The 23,037-nt window shown below is 43.8% G+C and overlaps 1 protein-coding gene across 6 annotated transcripts in view; it reads left to right on the plus strand.

Annotated features, from left to right (window-relative positions):
• PRKAG2 (protein kinase AMP-activated non-catalytic subunit gamma 2) overlaps positions 1 to 23,037 on the plus strand; it is a 212,843-nt gene that overhangs the window by 89,941 nt on the left and 99,865 nt on the right. The window contains exon 1 of one of the 6 annotated variants that reach the window (XM_042044421.1): positions 14,407 to 14,970. The exons of the other annotated variants lie outside the window; for them this stretch is intronic. Coding sequence (XP_041900355.1) covers positions 14,865 to 14,970 — 106 coding nt within the window. The 5' untranslated portion in view covers positions 14,407 to 14,864. Of the gene's footprint in view, positions 1 to 14,406; positions 14,971 to 23,037 lie in introns of those variants that run through there. 6 annotated transcript variants of the gene reach the window in all.

The following is a 23,037-nucleotide window of genomic DNA, read 5'->3' on the forward strand; positions in this document are numbered from 1 at the left end:
CAATATTTGCTCATCACCCCAATAAAGGTGGTGAGCAATAAGCAATAGTTTCCTACATAGGGAGTCTAAGCTTTGCAGTATTGGGTTTTGCCCTTAAAAGCCAGAGGAAAACCCTTACCTCTAAAGCAATCAAAGGGATAAATAGTAAGTAGTGAGGAGTATTGCTGATCTGACATCTTGTATATTTGCTGGTGTTCACAGAAATCTTTCAAACAAATGATGGGGATTAGTGCAAACCCATTTGCACAGCTGTCTAGATTTTGTTGGATCAGAAGCCCAGTCTGCAGAAAAATAGGTGGATTATCAGCAAATTCTTCCTAATGGCAAGGGAAGACAGGTAGGGAGAGATGTTCTAAATTTAGAGAAATGGTCAGATCCATGGCTGTGGAGTGACAGATTTGGGCTTTGTTGCAAACGTTAAGAACATTTTTCTTTTTCCCTTTTTGTTGTAGAAACAAAGACTAAAAAAGAAGCCAAGATTTAGCATTTGTCTTAATTTTAGTAATGTATTTAATGAATAGCCATGCCTTTGGGATTCCTTTGTGATAGGCCAACTTTAACTTGATACTTGTTTAAACAAAGTGGACTTACACTCTGGTATTATCCAGCCACTGGAGTGAAGAATGTGTAAAATATACTAGATTATGAAAATACAGAGAAGAAGATTATCATGTCTTATTTCTGCGTGTTATATGGAACAGCTGCATGTAGCAACAGTCACACATATCCATGCTGTCAGATAAATCCTGAAAGATAAGGCTCTCCTGATTTTTGGGTGGTGTGGGGGGTGTGTGGAGCTTCTGTGCAAGGGAGATATCATCAGGGGGTTTCTGCCCCATGCTGATGTGTCGCTTTTTCATTTAACCACAGAGTTTAGGCATGATGGAGAGAGTTGAAATCTCAGACTTTTCTTTAAGGGAGAAAGCCCCACTGGACACCCAAGGACGGTGGCTACCTTGGAGTTGTCCCCAGCCTCAGAGAATGGTGCTGGAGGAGCACGTGGCTATTCCAGAGGTGAAATTTGGGGTAAGGCTCCTCATTCTCTATGGCTGTGCTGAGGGGCTGGAGAAGCTGTGGGTGGCTGCAGTCCCCTCAGTGACCCCAGAGAGGTTGTGCAGCGCCCAGGAGGCCACAAGTTAGAGAAGAGAGGATTGAAAACCCTTTGGAAACTGGCCTTAGGTCAGCTCTTGTTCCAACTGCAGTTTCTTGGCATGGGTTTTGTTATTAAAGACATGTCACTGCAATTAAGTGGCATTAAAGTCAACCGAGCTGCTGCTGAGGGCTGAACAGAAGTCATACTGCTGTTAAAGTCACCCATCATTTTGGGAGGAGCTTTGAGGCAGAGTGTTTGGAGCTTTGTTTGGAGAAGCTGGAAGCCACAGTGGCTATCACAGGAAGCTCCTATAGCCCCTCGGTTTGGAAAACCAGGATATGGGGACAATGAACATTGTCAGTGGAGGAGCTTACAAAGCAGAACATGTGAAAGATCTGTGCTGCAGAATGGGAAACTTACATCCAGTGCATGCAGCTGCTTCCCTGGAGAGCCCAGGCAAACTCAGGAAGGGGGAATGCCAATGGAGCATGGACCTACAGCAATGGTGCTGGGGCTTTAGCCGTATTTGTCTCTAGGCAAGAGAGCCTAGAGGGGATCCAGCTGCCCTGGGCTGGGCGAGGGCTCTCACCTGTGCTTGGAAAGGAGAATTGGAGAGTTTGATTCCCAGTATTCACACCATCATTTTCACCCCTTTATTACATTTTGTGTTTAAGAAGATGTGTGCAGCTGGGAGGAGGCTTTTCTTGTGCACAAGCGTGTTTTCAGCAGGAGCATCCTGGCACTGCCTCCATGCACTGACTTTTGCGTCTTCAAACACATCCAAGTGCTCTGATGGTTCCAGCAACATCAGACTTGGGGAAGGCAACAGCAAAAGGCATCACCACAAAATGAGCCTGTTGAGTCATCTCCAGCCTTTCTTTCCTCTGCCTATCACTTTGTCCATTCCAGTTTTAATGGTGAAAAGAAGAGACATTTTTAAGAGCTGGTTTCTGCTTCAAGGTTTCCATCTATTTTTTGTCAGGGTGAAGTTTTTCCATGTAAAATTTTTTGACAGTGCTTAAATTTTAGGATTTGGAGTGCTACAACAGGAAAATGTCTTCTGCTCCCCACAGAGCTGTTGAAGCCAAGAGTGTCCAAAATCTCACGTCTGCTACCACAGTAATGAGAGGGAAAACAGGATTATGTTGAATAGATGAACCTCACATGTTCACACTGCGTTGTGCTTGGGATCAGTTGGGAAGAGTTATGAGATTGTGGTTCATGTTCTTGTTGCATTCAAGCTTTATTTATCCTTCTGAGATGATACAGTCATGATGTTTAGTGTTAGAATATATGGATTTGTTAGGTTTTTTTTTAATGAAGAACTGGAAGAGGAAGGAGAGTATGCCCTTTGCTTCAGCATGGCTAAACCGAGTCATTCCCTGCTGCAGAGGGGCTCTGCAGGAATGGGGCACTGATGTTTGGGATGGCATTGCTGAAAGACCTGCTTGCATATTCAAATCCTGTGACATTATTAAATAAATAAATCAAGTGACATTAAAGGAAGTATCTGAACAGCACATCCTTTCCTTTGGAAAATAACCCTGCAGAGTGCTGAAATCTGCTGCTGTGGGGCACCAGGATAACTGTGCATCATTCCTCACTTGGGAACCATGTCAGGGACCAGACTGGAAAAATTGTCTGCAGTGGATGTTTTTTACTTCTCTGTCATCTAGCTGCCAGGAAGAGGAGTTTAGTGCTGTATTTTGTATATGCACTGTTTCTGTTTCTGCATGAAGCTCTCTTAAGTCTTTCCAAATTCTTTACCATAAAAGATAATAAAACACTACAGTACTTCATTAAATGGCATCCAGAACTCTTCCAACACTAAGGCACAAATCAGATTGGGAGCAGGACAGCAATAACAGGAAAGACTGTGGAAAATTCACTTCCCTTTGGAGTATCTGGATTTTTGCCATCAGAGAAAACCTGGAATCCATCCACTGTAACAAAAAATTAGCAGGTACTTAATAATGTGCTTTTTTCCCAAGACTCCATGGATACCCACCAGTAATGATTTACTGTAAGCACTCCATGAAAAGCAATGTTAAATCCTGCTGCCTTCTGCTTTGGAGGTCACAGAGAGACAGCTGAGCAAATCTCAGCAGTGGCAAATACAAGGCATGAAATACTGTCACTGGGAAAGAAGGAGCCAAGTCTTAATCACATAAGCAGATTCTCATATACTTTTGCCATGATATTTTATAAAGTGTTTATATAACTGAAAAGATTAACCTGGAGGAAAAAAAAAAAGCTAGAAAAAATATTTTTTATGGCTTCTTATTTATGGCTTTACTATGGTTGAGGAATTAGTTTGCATTTTACAAAGCCAAAAAGTGGGGGAGGAGAGAGAAGGAGGGATCTGAGTAAGGAGAGATATTTGCACAGCTCTCAAAATATTAAAGAAAACCTAAAATCCCAAGGAGTTACTTCTGTCAAATGCAGACACGCCGGCAAATCCGAGGCTGGAGCAGGACTCAGTATCCAGGCAACGTCAACATTTTTTGTTAAGCTACTGCCAGTGCCACTGACAGCTTTTGCCATTTTATGGTCACATTAAAAAAAGAAAATGCCTGACATCACTGAAATTCTTAGAAATTACTTTCTTATCCATCCAGCAGATGTGAGGCTCGGCGACACACAGCACATGCACAACTTGCAAAAATTCCGAGGGAGAAATCCTGTGATGAGTTCATGGCTGGGAGCTTGTTTTTCTCTCTAGACCTGGCACTTCGTTTCCCCAAAATTTCTTATCCTCTCCCTTGGACACAGATACTTGCTGTGGATTAGGGAAGGAATCGTGTTCAATTAAGCCCTTTATAAACAACTTCTGCCACTTCACTGAAGGCTGCAGGATTAGAGGAGCCCTTTGCTGTGCTAAAGAAGCCTCCATCTCTTCTTTCCTCGTTCGTTTTGCGTGGTGCAAAAGCCAAGGAGGTAAATGAGGTCAGGAACTTAATGAATATGCTAATAATGTCAATATATGAGGAGAAGAAGCCCTTGCTTTTGCAGCCTTAAAGGGGTAAGGTGGGACTGGTGGGCACAGAGCAGTGCAGCCTGGTGGGCTCAGTGCTGTAAAGAAAGGACACTGGTTTGCAGTGTCCTCGGAGAACCACAAGTGGTTTTGTACTGAAGTTGTTAACACAGTGAAGCCAAAACTTTTCTTGGAGCTGAGCAGTTAAAACTGTTGAAGAGCCAGCTTCATTCTTCACTGTGGACCAACTCAGGGAGCACTGAGTGCTCTCCAGGCATGGCTGCATGTTTTGTGCCCTTGGAGCAGAAAGTAAAACCATCTGTCACTTTGGGAAGTGCCTGGTGACAGCAACCAGGGCAAGGTTGTGAAGACACATGGAGCTTTGCAATCATGGAGGGGGGTAACACAAAAACCCAGTAAAAACTTGCTGCTGACGTGAAGATGTTGAGCTCGCTGCTGGCTAAGTAGCTAAGCACATTAGGAGGAGATGCACAGGGAGCTGCTGAGCTGCAGAAAGTCCTTTGGGCTCTGCTGGTGCCCCACACGTTCCCTCCCACGCCGGATTTGTGCAGGCTCAATGTGGCAGGTTTGTGCAGGCAGGGGGGGTAAAGACTGGGACAGGAGCATCCCCTTCTGCTCCCACTTTCCCCAGAGCTCCGTCCATGACCCTGAGTGGATCTTCTCCATGTTTTGGTGAAGTTTCATTAATTCATGTAGTTCAAGAGTGTGAATTTTGTAGTAGGTGACTGTGAATAGGGAGGACTGAAGGGTGAAGGGGGAATTTGAAGGACTGACTTAGGCTGCTGGTGTTGAGGGCTCTGATTCAAAGATCAGCAGGACCTTCCTAGTCAGTGCTGTGCTTGGCACAGGAGCTAGTGTCATATCTTTTAACATGTGCAGGAAAAAACCCACTTGGAAATTAATTTAAAGACATCTTGACAAGCTCAGTTTTGCTGGCAATGAGCCTGGGTTTTGCTACTGAGACCAGTGGAAGTTTGGTCTCTTGGGTTGAGGGCTGGTGCTTTCCACCCTGCACTTATCCCACTCTGAGCAATTCCTGAAGACACAGGAATTTTGCTGTTTGCCTTTGAACACATAGGCTTGTAATGGAAATAGGGCAGAAAATAAACATGAAGGAATGCCAGAAACCTGTGGTCACTGTAAAAAACTACTTCATCTGCTGTGGGTCTTTATTTTCTTTAAGATTTTTTATTAACTTTCTGGTTAATAGGAGTAGAGAAGGGATTAGTCTAAGCATGAGACTCTTGCAGTGCAGTAACATCTGAAAGCAGATTTTCATCTGAAGCTCTCACAGAGAGCTTCACATTTTCTCTCACAGAAAACTCACAGATGTGAGTTTTCCCTGGTTGTGCAGTTGCCTGATAGCAGAGTTTAGAATGAAACCAAAGTCTATTAATGCACTCAGTCACATTTCAGTGCTTCTTCCTTCCCTCCTCTGCCCTGTCAGTATTTTATTATGACTAGAAACAACCTACTTGATTTAAAGGAATATGTGTCTTGGAGAAGTAATTTTTGTTTGTGTCTGTTAGCACAGAGGTTTTAATATTTTTTTGCTCCAGTGACGTGCTTGCAAATGAGCTGAGGGTCAGATTTGCCAGGCTTTATTGCCAGCTGCCAGGTGATGATGGAGTGGGGTTTTTCCACAAATATGTAATAATAACAAAAGTGTTCACTCTGAAACATGGGTAGGTTTTTACAGGCTGTTTTAGGCAACCTTGACTCTGAGAGCCGGAATTGCACCAGGTGGGATTATGGAAAGCTCATAAGCCTGGGTTAGAAATGTGCCCATGAGAACAGAGGCACCTGAGTGAGGGACTAAGGATGCAGGAGGCTTTTGGGGCAGACCAAGAAATTCAAGAGTCTCTGCTGCTGGATATATGCAGAGCTCTGTGACCATAACACCGAGTTTCTGCTTTGTTTCTTGATGTGGAATTTAAGGATTAGTAACATGAGAGCTACTTGGTAGAGTGCTTTCTACTTTAAGCACTGAAGCCACTGCATGACCCTTGACAAGATTTGGAGACCTGATGGCTCTCTATAACGAATTCAGGTCATCTGTGGTACTATTTTAGATCATTTTAAAACTACTTGACAAGGTACAAATAGTATTGTGATTAACCCAATGTATTGCTAAGCTAAGTCACCACTGAAAGAGATGCCATGATTCCAGAAGCCTCTCCATTTGAGGCTCAATGTGTTTTGATGAAGTGAACAGGGAAAGATGCTGGCTGCAAATTACGTATCAGCTGGGATATGCCTGAGCACTGGTCATGATTCATAAGGGGATCCTAAAACATAAATGACCAAGGAAGCATTGTGCAAGGAGTGACAGTGGTGTTGCCTCTTCCCCGCTGTGCCTCTGGCTTTCAAGCAGATCTCCAAGGATGTGGCTGACAGCCTTTTCAGTCTCTATTATTAGCTGTTGTGAAAAGTTTCAGACTATTTTTTCTCCTGTCAGGTATTTTGTGTTGCAGACTGGCAGAGTTGGCTTTTCCAGGAATATTCTCTTGCTGCCTTGTAGCTCCCAGGTTTCCAGTCCTTCTGTCATCTTGAGGCATAAAGACTCAAAGCTTTCTCTAGTTCATGTCTGTGTTGGTCCCAGCCAACCCACTGAGATTTTTCACACAATCCTAAAAATAGCAACTCTGAACTTTACAGCACTTGGTATTTTCACTCATGCAATGAATGAACAGAGAACTTTTCACCACCCAAGCTGTTCCACACTATCCTTTGATTCACTGTTATAATGGGATTGTGGCTCCCACAGTCACAGCAGCTTTTTAGCTGGATGCTGTGGATCCTTTTTTCCAAGTTATCTGTCTGCCTGTTACACGAATTGGTAGAATCACCAAGAAATGGGAAATACTTGGGTGGTTTCTACATCACTGTAGAGAGCAAAACAATCCAGTTTTCCCTTCCACGTCCACTGTCTCTTTCTTTATCCCTTCTGTACCTTTGGAGATTGTTAAGGTGCTTCTGTACCACCTCAAAAAGCTTCAGGGTCTGTCTTTCTCACTGTGCTTTCACCTCTTCTAAAAAAGTCAGTGAAGTTCCTTTTGCTATCAAAATTGCTCAGTTTGATCTGGGTTCAAAGAATCTAAAAAAAGCCCCATTAAAACAAACAATAACAAAAAAACCTGGAAAAAGAAAGCAGAAATATTTTCTCTTCCAGACCTCATGTGTGAGATAATATATGTTTTTTTTCCTCTGTATTCCTCTCTCTCCTGGCATATTTGGAAAACTAATTCTGGTAAACTCTTAATGAAATGACCACCTCATAAACAGAGTGATTTAACACAGCATGAAAAATATGTCCTTGCATAGAAGGACCAGAGCCATTGAGTCCAACAGACCCCTGTCTTGTTCTGTTCCTGGCCAGCCTCATGCCAGAGGAGGTCTGCTCCCTGCTGCTCAGGGACTTCTGGAAAGTCACTTCTCCCTGTGCAAAGAAGCTTCAATCCATGGCACTTAGCTCCCTTCTGCTGAAGGTGAAGAGGTGCTGTATGAGATGGAGCTGGTGGTGGTTCCTGAGATGTTTATCTTGAGAAGTTAACAGAGCTGGTTTGCCAGTTGTTCAGTTATTATGGCATTAAAGCATGCAAAGCACTTGGCTTTATTCCTTTGCTTACAACTAATGATGCTTCTGAATCATTAATTTGTAGCAAAAGGAAAGGTAGAAAATAAGGACAGATGTTGCGGGTTTTTTGTGGACTTTTTTTTTTTGCATTTAGGTTTTTTTGGTGCAAATCTGGGGGTTTTTAAATCTTTTATTTTTTTTAAAGGCCTGATGAAGGTCTACTGTATTTTGCTAAGGATGGCTTGAACAAACAGACGAAGGGAGCTGCTGCAATGCAAAAAGACTGTCCAGGGGGGTGGATTTCAGTGCAGCCCCTGTCTGCATACAGAGGATTCCTCTCTTTCTATTATATTCCCCTTGCTGGAGCAATCCCACTTGTATTAAGAATGTGGTGTTGGGTGATCTTGTAGGAATTTTCCCTCTTGGCATTATTCCTGTCTTTAGCCCACCAGGACGGAGTCCTGTGTGATGTCCTTGGCCATTGATGTAACCAGATTGGCAGTGGCTGTATAATTAGTTGAAGTCCTTCCCATGGATACCCAGGCTAGTCCTTGGGATTTCGTGAGCTTTGAGCTTGAGTTCAATGAGGAGTTCAGCTCACTGCTACAAGACCCTGCTTTCACTGCCAAAAAAAAAATTGTGGCAACACCTATAGGTGACTTCATCATAGGTTTCAGGTTCTTCTGCACCATCACAGCATCAAAGAGCAGGAGAGCCACACGTATACTCCTTGGCCCTGGAGATTCATAGGGAATGTTTCATTCCTCTAGAAGTTGCTGATCTCTTGCAGCTGAACTATGAGGTCCATTTTTAATCAGTGAAGAGCAGGAGAGTCATCAGTGAAACTGCTGGAGCCAGGAATGGGAAAGGCTTTTCAAGCCTTACTGAAGCACTTAGCTTTTCAAGGTGTGGTTCAATTTTCTCTTCAGTCAGCATTTCTGTGTTGTCTCACATGCCTAACAGGATGCTGCTGACCACTGTGTCTGACTTTATGTTAGTAATACATATATAACATACATGTCTTTATTTCACCCACTGTGGCATAGGAATGGGTCACTTTGGGGTGACTGCCACCCCAATGTTGCAGTAATCATAATTTTGTATTGTAAGAGAACACTTAAGATTATTTTCAACCAAAAATAGCAGGTAATACTATTACCAAGCCAGGACAAGAGTCTTTTATTGTCTTATTTTGTATGTCAGCAGATTTCTGGCTTTTGCTGTCAGATTAGTCTGCTTCTTGCAGGGAGCAGAGGGATACAGGACTTGAAATGGCTGAGAAATCTCATAATCCCATCTAGATTTTAGGATGAGGGTGTTGTTTCCAGTGTGCACTCTTGTCACTAAAGTTGCATTTTGGGATAACTGTGCCAGTCTGAACGTTAAAGCTGCAGTAAATGGGTGTGAAGCTGTGTCACTCCTAATGCTCCTGCCACCTTAGGAATTGCAAAGGCATGGCTGTGCCATGAGGAATGCTCACTGGGTTTGTGTAGGGATGACATCCAAGGACAGCTGAGCACTGGCGCAAACTGTTGCTAATTCAGTGAGTTTTTCTCTTCTCTCCAAATAAATCTCCAAAAGCAGAATCAGTGGAGGTCCATATTTTTGTAGAGTTATGATGCTCTGATTTTTTAGCCTCTTATGTTTCATGGCAGCTCAGTATGGGATAGTTGCAGGAATTTCACTTTTCGGGTCATTTCACTGGCCATCCCAAACATATCACTTTTTTGGAGCAATTTCTGTCTTTATTCATTAGCTGACATTCCCTTTACAATCCGTTCAGTGCTGGTTGTAAGATTTTAATTTAAACTGAAGGGGTTATTTTGTTCAGCCCTACAATGCCCATTTTAACTTTAACATCATTTAATCTGTTCCAATTCTGCATGAGAAGTGAAGAAGCAGGAAAGAAAGAAGGACAAGAAGAGAACAAAAAGGAGATTTGTGATGTTCCAGTGAATCCTATCTCCTTCTCAAGGTTTTGTGGATCAATATAGTTGAAAGGCTTGACAGAAGCAAGAAGAAAGAGAAGCAAGAAGAGATGAGAAAAACACAAGTGGAAAATGCTTCTAAGGAACTTACTATCTCTGCTGGTTTTTTTTTCATAAAAGTTACTGCTGAGATGTTTTTCTTTAGCTGAGAACTTACTAAATTTTAGAAGTGGTGTTGTCACCAGACATCTTGTACTTCTTGGATCAAATACTGTTTTGGTGTTTTGAGCACAGCCAGATTGTGATGCATTTAAAAACAGCTCAGCTTTTCACAATAAGATCTGAAATTGCTGAAGAAGTGAGTGCTGGAAACATATGCACCAAGTTTATTAGAAGGATGCGGAGAAATGATAAAATTGTCATTTGGATGGTATCATAGTCATCAGTCCCAGCTTATTGCTCTTCTGGGATAGATGCTCTGAGTCTGAAATAATGTTTTTCTTACTAGATATCACCAATATGCCAACGCTACCATCACTGTTCCTCCTATTCCTGCTGGTTTGTGTTACAAGCTCTGGAAAGGTAGGATAGGAAAACATCACAAAGACGCCAGGATGTAATTTAAAAGTAATTTACCAGGAATTCTGGGGAATATAGTGTGCACCTTAGGGGACTGCTAAAAAGAAGTGAAATTAGCTTTTAGATTTTTCTGACAGATTTTTCAGAGATTTAAATCTTTCTTAATGTACAGTGAAAGCAGCATGAAGTAGTATTAGAAAAGGGGGACGAAAACTTGTTACAGGGAAACACTTGGTTATGATTATGGGAAGTAATTGAGCCCAGCTTGGAGTCATAAACTTGCAATTCTTTTATGGGGTGTGAGCTGGGCTTGGACCAGATGGAGAAAGTGGTAGTTTGTGTTTCTCTTTGAAAACATGGGCTGCATGCTCTGTTCAACCAGCCTGCAAATGGTGTTTGGACTAAACAGGCTTTTTGTTATGGTGCATTGCATCACCTGGACTCTTTTTTTAGAGCAAAAATCTCCTTTACATATTTATTTGAATGGTTTTTTGAAATATTTTCCACATTTTCTATTTATATGAAATATGGTTGCAGTTAAAATCAGTCTGGTGTTGTAAGACATGTAAGCATATGCCAGCACCACTGACAGCATTCGAAAATGTTCAGTTTTGCCAACATCATTATGTAGAGCTTAAAAATAGAAAATTAGAAAAAAATCCAATTTAGGGAAAACTTTAAGGACAACATGGCAGAGAAACATGATTCATGTAGAAGTGCAAGCATGATTCATGCTTTACCTTTCTGAGCGTGGATCTGAACTTTATTTCTCTTAGCAATGACAAAAACAGAGGGCATTTTGAACAAGGAAATTCTCAGCAACAGGGAAAGGGAAATACTTGGTTTTGCTGATTTGCAGTCAGCAGCCAGTTCAAACAGTAATTGTCACTAAGGGGATACATATTCCTCTTAGCCTTCCTGTTTTGAGCTAAATGAGCTCTTAAATTTCGAGGAAGAAAACATTGTTTTTTCCATTTTCACATCAGAATAAATTAAATAGGACTAACTGGTCCCCATTGCCTGCCCTGTGTTCTGCTGCTGCATTTTTATGTCAGGCTCAAGCTCCTGTTAAAAAGGCAGCTGAGGAAATGGTTTGAAATATCAGTATTAAAGTATTTTCACCATGGCACAGAATTTACACCTCCATGAGATGGATGAATCAGTTTGTGTTTCAAAGCTCTGATGGCTGCACTTGTTTGGTACGATGGCATCTTCCATATTGTCTATCTGGTGACCAAATCTGAACACTCACCCTCAATTCTACCTTCTAGAACAAATCTTCGTGTCACATCCAGAGGATAAAAGATTTTTGTTATGTTTGTGCCTGAAGAGTCCTGGTGAATTACTGGGGGCAGGTTCTTTTATCCTAAGAGATGGAGAACTTAAAAGCAAGGAGCATCAAAAAGGGGGAGCCCAGCCACTGATGGGGCTTTTTTGGGCTCAGGTCTGGTGAGCTCTGCAGATACAGTGGGACTAGAGAACTGCTTCACACACATACACCAGTGTTTGTTTGCTCCCTCCCTGAAAATAATTTTGTTAAGCTGCCCACTGCTTGCTACCTCTCAGAGTGAGTTTGTGTAGGATTTTTGGAAGGGCCCAGTGTTACCCTTACGCAGCTAAAAAACCATAATACAGGATAACTAATTGGGGAGACTTCAATGTAGCTTGACAAGAGTCCATTTCATGGTTGTTTGGAAGGGATGGAAGGGATTTGTGTTTTCAATCTCCAGAACATAGATGGCCCCAAAGGAACTCTTTGAAGCATAGCTTTTTATTATTAGTTTTACAAGATCCTTGCACTGGAAAAATTAAGATGTAGTACCTGGTGTAAATGTGCAAGTATCTGCTAGACCATTAGCTGTGGGAGACAGACTGATTATACTCAAAACACTTAGTGCTTTTTTAACAAATTACTGTGAAAGTCAGTTGTTAAACAGTGTTGTTTCATTTTCTAGTAGCTCTGTGTAGAAACATTAGAGTCTTGCTGCTTCCCTTAATAAGGGGAAATGAGCTCTCCTGGTGCAATGGCCCTGCTTGAAAAGGTCATCAGCGACTATTTATCCTTGGTTGCTATCAGAAAGGGGGCTGTTTCCATGCTGAAGCAATAGCAATTTGTTTCATTCTCATTAAAAAGGGATTTAAATTTTTTGCTTTCTGATGACATTAAGTCATTCTTAGCAATCCTTTGGCCACCGAAGAATGAGGAATGCTTTTATAAAAGAGAGGCCGCTTGAGGTTCAGACTGCATTGGTGGTGTAGGCAGCACTTCTTGTGTCTTTGGCCAAGTGAAAACTGGAAAGGGAACTAAATAACTGTTGTCAAATATGCCAGGGGTGACTCCGGATCAGAAAGGAACACTTTGTTCTCAGTGTGCATGTCCCTCTGTGTGCATGGTGAGTAAGAGAAGAATGACTAGGCTTAGTAGGCAGCAAGGAGAATCCAGGTTTGGTTTTGGGGTGCTGGTTTTCAAATGGGAAGTACTTATGGAAGTAGGTTGAGAATCAGCACATGAAATGTGCTTGTGGGGAGAACCAGAGCTTGTCCCACTGCAGCTGCTGTCTCAGTTGCGGTGCCATGATCGTGGCAGAATGCAGGGAGGGGACAGTGCAGATGAAGTTGCAGAGGTAAATGTGGTGGTCACACAAAGCCAGATGGGGTGTGCAGAGCTTAAGAGTTCTTACAGCTACATTAAACCAAATACTGAAGCTAACACAGACACTTTCCCATGCTAACTCCTCAACTCGTTGCTCCATTTGCTTCTCCTCTGTGCTGGGTGAACAGTGAGCCTCAAGGGAGAAGCTGGGGAAGGAGCTTTGTAAACACACTCTGCTGACAGGAGATTTTATGCCAAGGATTGTTATTTGGTGGAAAGCATCAGGATTTTCACTTGCAGAACTGAAACAGGGGCACAAAGATGAGGGTAAAAGAAAGTAGGAGGACTAGTCAGGAGGGATAAGTCTGGGAACAGCTCCATGTTAATTATCATTGTGCCTCACTTGGAGATCAGTTCAGAGCCTTGTCTGGAAGGTAATGAAGTGTCTTGGTAATAATTTGATTGTTTCGGTTGCTAGGTGGAAGAACAGTGGTGTCCTCTGTACTGTCCTCTTCCACGTTCTCCATAGGGTAGACTTGGGGAAGCATCTGGTAGCTGAAGATGGCAGAGGAACCTCCTGTCACCTCTGCACATATTCTTGGAGTCCCCTAAGTCCCAAGACATCCTTGCATTAATGCATCTTTTGGAAAAAACAGAGCTTGCAGGGACTCTGTGTTGATAGAGGCCTTTTCTGCAGTAGTCATGGCTGGGTTTTGTTTTCCTTCCTAATGATACTAAGTCCCAGAAGCAATCATGGGCACAAGGAAAAAGGCGTGTTTCTTTGTAGAGGAAAAAGGTGATATTACCTTTAATTCCACCTAAGAATTAAAAAGATAAGACTCTCATTACTCATACAGGGTTCGATTTTTGAAAGAGCTGAGCCTCACAGTCTAGTGGTGTCCGGAGGAAAGGCTGATGCTCTGTGATTTTAAAAAAAGCTTTTGATTTAACAGAGCATTTACTATAATCTTAGGAAGGTTGGCTGTGATGCTTTGACCATGCCTTGGATCATGCTTGCACCCCTTTCCAGATGCTCAAGATCCAGCCCACGATAATCAAGCCTTTCCTAAAATAAACAGCTCTTATGTACAGACTCAGAGCCGAACATCATCATACAGCCTGACTGATTGGGATGAGCAACAGCCTCGTGCATGTTTCTCATTGAAAAGACCACGAGGTGGATTTAGCCGTGTTACAAACAGCTGTGCTGGTGCCTTTTGCTTTGCAGACAGCAAATTTGAACAGAGCAATCTACACTGAGCACGGGGATGGATATGTGCAGCACGGGGAGGGCATGTCACAGAGAAACTCCAGTCCATCACTCCAGCTATGGTTTCCAGAAAGTATCAGCCTTCTTTTTATGAATTGGCAGGAGCTCGATCCCATGAATCCATTAGTCATTAGCTGTGGAGGGCCGGGCATTCCAGAGCTCATGGACAGTCAGCTGGGCTCTCCTGTCACTCCCAAGACCCAGCACACATGAATCAAAATAGTTGGGTGATGTCACGTCACGGTGCCAGTGCGCCCGGGACGCTGCTGCCAGGAATTGTCTGTCCAGGGGTGGTTTCCTTTTACAGCCTGTTGAAAGAGTCATCATGCCGAGCTGCACATGACAGTTCCCTTCAAGAGGGCTGGTGGCTCCTTCGCACAGTCAGTGTTTTTTAAACAAGGGAGCTTATCAGGTGGCTCCTGACCTTTTCCACATGAGCTGATCCACTGGAAAATGTTGTTTTGGTTTCCGAGGCTTCTGACAGCTGATGTATAAGACCTCTGTGGCTGCAAGCTGGGCAGACTTTGAACTTCTCCCTGTGTCCACACAGACGTGCAGGACAGTTACTGTATGCCAGAACTAAGGCTGGAAGTGCCTGGCAAGCAAGGGTCGGCAGCCTGCTGCAGGACAGCTCTCCACGAAGACACAGCCAGGCACCTCAGAGCTGAGCTGCTGGCCAGCTGGACTTCTTTTGCAGCCACACTGTCTTTCTGGAGCTTTATTTTCTCACAACTGGGCTTTTGGTGTAAGCCACACCTCTCCTTGCCCCTTGCGCTGCTCTTTTTTCTCCAACCCCGGGCATGAGCGACAGCTGCTGCCACGCGAGTGCATGTTGCAGCTCATGAAACGTTTTGGCAGCTTCAGAGGGAGCAAGAAGAGAAAGGAGCGATGCAAAGTCTTGGAGAGGCGCCACTCCGACCCCCACGGCCTGTCCGGTAAGGACCCTCTGCATCCAGAAAGGAGGGACTTTGCTCTTCGGGAGAGGGTGGTAGTGAATAATTGAGCAACAATGTTGTGCTCCCAATTTCACTGACTGAACCGTGCAGTTGTTGTGTGGAGGTTATTTTGGTGTTGGTTCGCACCAGAGATGAAAATCTGAGCTGACACCTGTAACACACATCAGCCATAACCTTTAGGACAAGAGTGATGGTACAGGAAGCTTTACAGTGAATCCTATGGCAGTCAGAAGGGGCTGTTGCCTGATGTCACTTTAATTGAACAATAATAACTAAGTTCTGTTTTATCTATTGAAACATGAATTTTAAATAGAAAACTTTTCTTATCAGTCCCATAACGAATGCATTTAAAAACAGCTTTCTGATAATGCAGTTGTCGATATAATTGCGTTTGAGTTGCAATTAGGGACCGTTCTCTCTTAATCAAAAGCTTTTCCTGGTCACGGAGTATTAAATAGCTCCAGTGCAGGTGCTGAGTTGTGTGTGTCAGAGAGTATCTGTGTGTCACACAGGGATCAGCTGGTCAGGAGAGAAGGGATTTTTCAACAGGATCTGGCTGTTTTCTTAGTAATGGAGAAATACCAGTTTTAATGCATTTCCTATATAGACTAATGGTAGCTGGTTCTCTGAAGACCATGAGTGTTACTGAGCAATTCTGTTCTGTGACTAAGAGGGTTAAAACTGATGTTACACTGAATCAGCTGAATAAGGCTCAGTTTAGAGAGGCTGATGTGTACAAAGGGTAGGCAAGGCTCTTTTGCTCTCTATTGATCAGGAGTCACTGTGTCAAATCCAGCAGAATGATGAAGGTAGGAGTAGTGTTGGACCAAATGGATGGTGTGGAGACATATGCGTACATTTAGTGATGAGGAGTTACAACTGTTGGATGGGTGGCTGCCCAGGGAGCTTATTTTTCTACTATTTAATGTTTTGCAGTTTATTTAGTGATGGGTTGTGTCATTTTTAAGTTGTAATCCTTGCAAACACTTCTCCTTTTGTTCCTGTTGTGTACAGTTAAGTGGTTTTAAATCTAAACCTGTGTACTGTGTCTTGTTTTGCATTTCCCAAAACCTACCTGAGGGTTTCTGTGAGAGTGGTAGGAAGGTCAAGGCAATGTGAATGAGAAATGACCCAGGTCTTTGTAGTTTCACAGTGTCAGCAACATGCACAAAGACAGATCACAGAGTTTATGCAACAAGAACAGGAATATTTAGCTTAAAGATTGCCCAGACATAAAATGCCTTCCCAAATTTCTAATTAAACACCCTAAATTCTCATGTAGATAGAAACATACATGCAATTTGTTGATTGAATGTTGAATGGCACGTTGGACCACTGTCTTATTGTGGTTTCATCAACAGAGGGAATAGCCAATATCTGCAAAAAGATTCACTGCCGGAAGCACTAAACATGGTGTTGCATGTCTGCTTCCCCTGAGTCTAACTCTAAGCCCTGTCCTCAACTCCCTTCATGGAGAAAATAATTTGTTCTGCACCAAAAAACCTGACTATACGAACTGTACCATTTGTGGCAGAGTTATATAAAAAAAATTGGAAGTGTAATACCAGCAGTGCCAAAACATGTGCTCCTTATTTTCCTCATTCCCATTATTCCAGATTTGTAGCCCACTCCAGTGGTACACAGCGAGCACCAGGCAGAGTTTTCTGTACAGTTTTTACTCTACAGGCTTTGCAGATGCCATTCTTGTAAGAGTGTGACCAGGTCAGCTCCCTGTGCTGCCATCATCAACAGAGAACTACTGAGTCACAAGAGTGGGAAAAAGCAAAGGGGATGTGTCCAGGTTACTTCCTTCCTTGGATGCTCTGCTGCGGGGATCGCCTTTGCCATCCCAGCAGAGTCTGAGTTCCTTTCAAGAAATGGGTTAACACACTTAGAAATGCCTTCCCCTCATGCCCCCCACCCCAGTGGCCTTAATTAGTTGCAGGGAAATGTCAGAACAAAAGCTTTGCATTATTTGCTACATTTAATCTGTATCCTGTAGCTATTAGGCCTCAATAAACACTTTCTGAGCAGATTTCAAGGGAACTGCTGGCATTCAGCAGGTGTTATGATCAGTATTAGTGTGTGCAGGAGCACTGGTAGCAGCCAGGCTTGGTGGCTCCTCGGGGTTGGTCACAGATCAGCACATCCCATTTGGTTGTCATCTACCACCAGGGGTGAGAAATGAATGACAGCAGCCTCCCTGTTGCTCAATGAGCTTGGATTGTATTCAGAAAAGGGGTGGAAAAGAAAACAAGAGGAAAATATCCCCTGATGCCCCAAAAGGGGTAATCTGACACCTGGACTGGTTGAATTTGAAATTTTTCATTTTTCTTGTCCCATTCTGTAAAGTGTTTTAAGGAAGAATCCTCCAGTCCTTGTAAATAGGATTGGGCCAGTGCAGCTTCTTGGCTTCCCAGGGGTAGATGCCATCAGGCATCTAAGATCTCAGCTAAGATTATCAGCTAGTACCATTCTTCTGTGTATCCGTTGAGCTAAACCCCATCCCTCCGCTGCACCAGTGCAGAGGTTGCATCCTGGTGGAGAAATGAAGAGTGGCATTGCCAAGGATGGTCATCTCTGTATTTCCCTGGGTTTGGAGCCTTACAGTCCTTTCATTCCAAGTGAACAGCGAGGGGAGACCTGAGTATGGCCAAACAGAAGCAGAGAACACACAGAGAGGGAAAGGAGGAAAACATGAATGAGCACCAGGAGCAAACGAGAGCAGAAGTGAAGGCAGAGATCCCACAGTTTGCTCCAGGAGAGGAGCAGCCAACAGGGAGACCTCGAAGCTTGAGCTGTCCACCAAACAGCAGGGAAGCTGATTTATGCAATAGGATTTTGGCAGGGCTGAGGATGGGGATTACCCAAAATTTCTCCAGTGTCTAGATCACCACTGCATAGTTTCCTCCTTCCTCTTGCAGTTGCGGTGCAGGGTTCTGGCGGTTTCTCCTCCTGGCAGCTCTCACCACAGCTTGATGTGTTGTACATGGATAGGCTCTGTGGCGTTTCTGAAGGGGAAAAATTTTTGACCCCAGAGAGGTTAATTGCTCTACCCTTTAAAGGACACCATGTATTCCACAAAGGACTGTGTGACATATGCAAAAGGAGTAATGTTTAAAGTATTTTTTCCCTACCCAAGCCATGAGTGCCCAGCAAAGGAACCCTTCTGCAGCACATGTGGCTGCTATGAGCCTGCACCTGGGCTGCCTTGTGCTGGGCATTTAGCCTCAAAAAACTCCTTTAGGAGTCGTTTAGCTGCTTGGAAATGCCCAGGAACTTCTCCTTGCCCATGCTGCTCCTCTTGGGGTTTGTTACTTTTCTCAGGTGGCTTTTAATCATCAGGTGCCAAAGCTGAGCCCCAACAAGCCAGGTCCAAGGGGCTCTAAGCGACCCTCAGTGCTGCCTGTCAGCACCTGTTGTGTCCCACCTCAACAGCACTCTTGAGGATAATTTCCCTGCCAGTTGTTATAATTAGGTGCATATTAGGACTAAATTAGGAGTGAGCCTGCTGGATGTCTCAGACCCCAATAAACACATGTGCAAAGATGCTTCAGCCCCGCCATGTGCATGAATCAGGCGGTCCTGGAGTCGCTCCATAACTTGCTTGATGCACGTTTTATCTCATGTCTCTGAGAACCACCGTGGAATGGAATCACAGAATGACAGAATCACCAGGCTGGAAGAGATCTTCAAGATCACTGAGTCCAACCCATGCCCTAACACCACCTCAACTAAACCATGGCACTGAATGCCACATGCAATCTTTCTTTAAACACATCCAGGGATGGTGACTCCCCCACCTCCCAGGGCAGACGATCCCAGTACTTCATCACTCTTCCAGTAAAAAACTTTTTCCTAACATCCAGCCTAAATTTCCCTTGGTGCAGCTTAGGACTGTGTCCTCTCGTTCTGTCAGTTGCTGCCTGGAGAAAGAGACCAACCCCAACCTGACACCTTTTAGGATGTTGTAGAGAGTGATAAGGTCACCTCTGAGTCTTCTTTTCTCCAGCCTAAACAACCCCAGCTTCCTCAATCATTCCTCAGAGGGCTTGTGTTCCAAGCCCTTCATCAGCCTTGTCACCCTCCTTTGGACACTCTCAAGCGCCTCAACGTCCTTCCTGAACTGAGGGGCCCAGAACTGGACACAGCACTCGAGGTGCAGCCTCACCACTGCCAAGTACAGGGGAAGAATGACTTTCCTGGTCCTGCTGGCCACACTATTCCTGATACAAGGGGAGGGGCTGCTCAGGCTCTAGAGTGCATCTGGGAGGTGCTGTGGGGTATCTTTAAATACTCAACCTAAAGGGAAATGTCTTCCCCTTTCTGTCAAAAACTCAAGGGGTTTCTTCCATCTCTTGTCATGGTCCTTCCCAGACCCCTGGGGTTGGGTGTGAATGTGGATTGTGTGTTGAGCAGAGAAATTATGCTCTTCCTTCTCAACAATGGAGATGTGGTGACTGCCTCCATGACGTCCACATGCAGGTAATGTGCCGTGGTATGTGACCAGCTTGCACAGCTGTCCATGGGCGGGACTGACACCAAACCAAAGAGCTGGTGCTTCACAGCCTCTCCAAGTGGAATGAATACCCAGGGGATAATTCAGCTTGGCTCTCATCACAAGCCTGAGAACAGGGAGAGAAAACATGGGAGAAGTGCCGGGTGAAAACATGAAGCACAGAAAACATGATGGAGAAGCAATTGCAAAAATGAAACGGGGCTTGATCTCCTTCTCTTCCAGTCTGGAGAGCTGCAGCTCACCCAGTGCTTCACCCCAAAGTGGGTGGTGCTGCACGTGGGAGGATCAGAGATATTTATTTTTCTCATTCTAGTGGGATGTTTTTGTTATGAGGCAGTGGGGGAGAAATCATAGTGAAAAAAATTCTGAAGAAATAAATGAGAGTGAAGGAATTGCTGCATGTTCCAGCACTGCCATAAATGACCTGAAAGAGCAAAATCTGTTACTCCAGTAAAGCAGCTTAAAACCACCATCATCAGAGACTGGGCATGAGAAACTGAGACAGCTTTGGTTTGTTAATGATTTTCTCTACTGGTTTTCATGCTCTGTTGAGCTGACAGTGATTTTAGAAGATGTGCAGCCCCAGCTGATCAGTAGTCATTAATCTTGTACTACAGAGAGCACCGAGACCTGGAAGCTGTGAAATTTCTATAGTTGGTTGTCGGGAAGGAGAAAAGCAGTGACAAGTCTGATTAAATATCTGAGACTTTTTAATTTGCCACTTTCTGCTTCCTTATAGTCACTGTCCTGGTGCTTTCTGGCACCTCCTGGCTTTGTGCACAGCTTTGAGGCATTCTGAATGGGGGGAAAAGGACTGTGGCCGTGAAGCAGTAGAAACAGCAAGGTATTTTCAAGCAGGTACCTGTACATTCAGATAGTAATAAACCTTATAAGAATACACTGATTTGGTGGAAACTGAAATGGAGGTAGATTGAGCAGAGTGCAGCATCCTGCCTCTGCAACCCTTTGCAGGCTTAAAGAAGATGTAGTCTCTGCCCTCACGATGAGTTGTCCAAGAATGCAAATTCTCTGAGTAATTTATTTTCAAAGAAGTTATTTTTGCCTGAAGGGCAGGTTAGACATGTAAAAATACAGTATGTTCTCAAGGCACAAATTTCCAGATCAGTGCTGCAAATGAATCTGCCCACGGACTCTTCTTCCCAGTCCTGCTCCAGGCAGCTCTGTGTGTCTCATCACAAAGTTTGGTCAAAAATATCTGTATTACTATAAATGACTGAATTACTCAGCACTGACATGCTGTTGTCAACAACATGGTGGGTGAGAGCAGCCGTGCCAAGCCTCCCTTTTGATGGGCTGCTTTACAAACCGTGCAGGTTTTTGGGCAGGGAGATCTCCAGTCTGGGAGTAGTCCATGTGGTTCTGGTCCTTGTTGCTGCTTGTGGGTGCAGTTGTTTGTCCCCCAGACACAGCAACAGCAGAAAGACTAAATTTTTTACTGTCTGAAGGACACTTTCCTGTAATTCTGCAACTATTCAAATAGTGTTATTTGAAAAGCAGGATAAATGTTATTCCTGAAAGAAAGAAATTAAATACAAATCTTGGGATTGAATCTGAGCAAAGATGTGAAATGCAAGTATGGGGAGGAGTTCATTGAAGTGGAAAAGGACAAACTGAGATAGAAGGAAGCTGGATACTGACTGTGAGTGAAAGAGGGTGCAGATCCTGCCTGTTTCTGACATCATATGATATTTATGTATTTATCAGAATTTCCTTTTTCCACCCTCTCCTTCTGTTATTTTCAGGTAACAAGTCATTTCTGATATGTATGTAATGCTGGAATACTATCTCTGTTACTTCTGATATAAATAAATATCTGATTCATTTTTGAGGCTGAAATAATGTAGATAAGACTTTTATATGTGACACCTCAGTTTAACGAACACAGCCTGGAGTGCCTTCATGATGGATGCTGGAGGGTCACAGCCTACATGCTAAAAATCACTGGAATTACTCATTTCCATGCATCCTCTCTCATCCTTATTACACCAGCTGGGAGTAGCATAGAGATAATTTTTTCTCTGTTTTCGCTGTACTTTCCAAGGGTTCTCACTTCAAAAGAATATCTGCATGAGAAGCTGTTATCCTAGACTGACTTTCTACTTATTTGAATGTGCTAAGCTAGACCACAATTTATTTATACTCCCAGGCATCCATATTACAAATCCTGTTGCCAGATTTTAAAAGCAAATTTCAAGCCCAGGTCTGTTTTCACGGCCTAAAATTGCACTTGACAGTAGCATTTAGGTAGGTGGGTACTTTTGTTTAATTAGAAATCAATGTTTTGGACTATTGACTCCTTGCTCAAAGTTTCAGTGAATTGCCCAAGAGTGCAATTTCAACGATGTTGTTAAGGCAGTTTGTTTGTCAGATTTAGTGGATCAGCAAATCCCAGGAATTACCAAGATTCAGCTGTTTTCTACTTTCACCTCTATTCTTGTCCAACCTAAAAGCAGTTCAAGGACTTAAAAGTGCTCTTAATGCTGAGACTGAATGCCTTGAAATTGTTTCAGCCATTTGATTGTCATTCCAGAGTCACACTGACACGTGAAGGCTTCGCTCTTGGGAGATGAAGGGCTCCTCTGTGAGATATTGTGGTGCAGCTCGCAGGCTTGGCTCAGGGGCCTGAACTCTCCCTGCTGGAAAGGTCACACAGCCTTACTTGGTTTAAGGACAGACCCCAGTGCTTGCACCAGAGAGTTCCCATCCTGTCCTTTTTCTGCTCCTCCTTTGATAAAGTTGGGGCCATTTAGCTGGAGGAGGAGTGATGGGATTAGCTGACATTAATTAACAGCATCCTGTTGTTTCTTCGGAGTTTTTTCCAGGCATTGGAAAACAGCTGCTTCCCAGTGCTCTGTTCCCTGTGGGGCAACAAGGACCCTTTTGACACACTCGGGGCTACAGTCACCGGATGTTTAACAGATCCTGCCCATCTGGCCCCATGGTTTTATTTCAGTCAGAGCAAGAATGATGAGAGTGAAACCAGGATCCCTGTGACAATCCTGCCTCCCCTGGAGGGCGATGCTCCTGGAGAGGAACAGATGATTTGTGACATTCTCACTGCTTGCATAGAGTACAGTTAGAGATGATAAACAAGAGCAAGGCAATAAATCAATTTAAGAAATAAAGATGAGGCAGAAATGAGGTAGCGAGTCAAACTGAGACATGAAGGAGATGGAAAGCTTGCAATGGCAGGGTTCTTGCTGCAGCAGTCACAACAAAAGTTGGGTGGGTGTTCAGAGGTGAGGGTTGCATCAGTCTCAGTGAGAGAAGGACTGAGTTGAAAGGATGAGAAGCTGGAATAAGGCATATAATTGCATTACTGAATTTAGGGATAGTTAACACCCAGGGATCAGTATGGGGACTGCTAATGTTCGTCAGGGACCTGGGTGGTGAGGTGAGCCTGCAGCAGGACATGCTGGGTCCTGACTCCCAGTGAGTCAGTCACCCTAGGACTTGGGGTTGTGGTGGATATAATCTGGAAAATGATCCAGAAATGTGCTGGAGCT

The sequence above is a fragment of the Corvus kubaryi genome, unplaced genomic scaffold (genome assembly GCF_017639235.1).
Source record: "Corvus kubaryi isolate FWS band 111438036 unplaced genomic scaffold, C.kubaryi_AGA036_p1.0 37398, whole genome shotgun sequence".
In the NCBI taxonomy this organism is placed as follows: domain Eukaryota; kingdom Metazoa; phylum Chordata; class Aves; order Passeriformes; family Corvidae; genus Corvus; species Corvus kubaryi.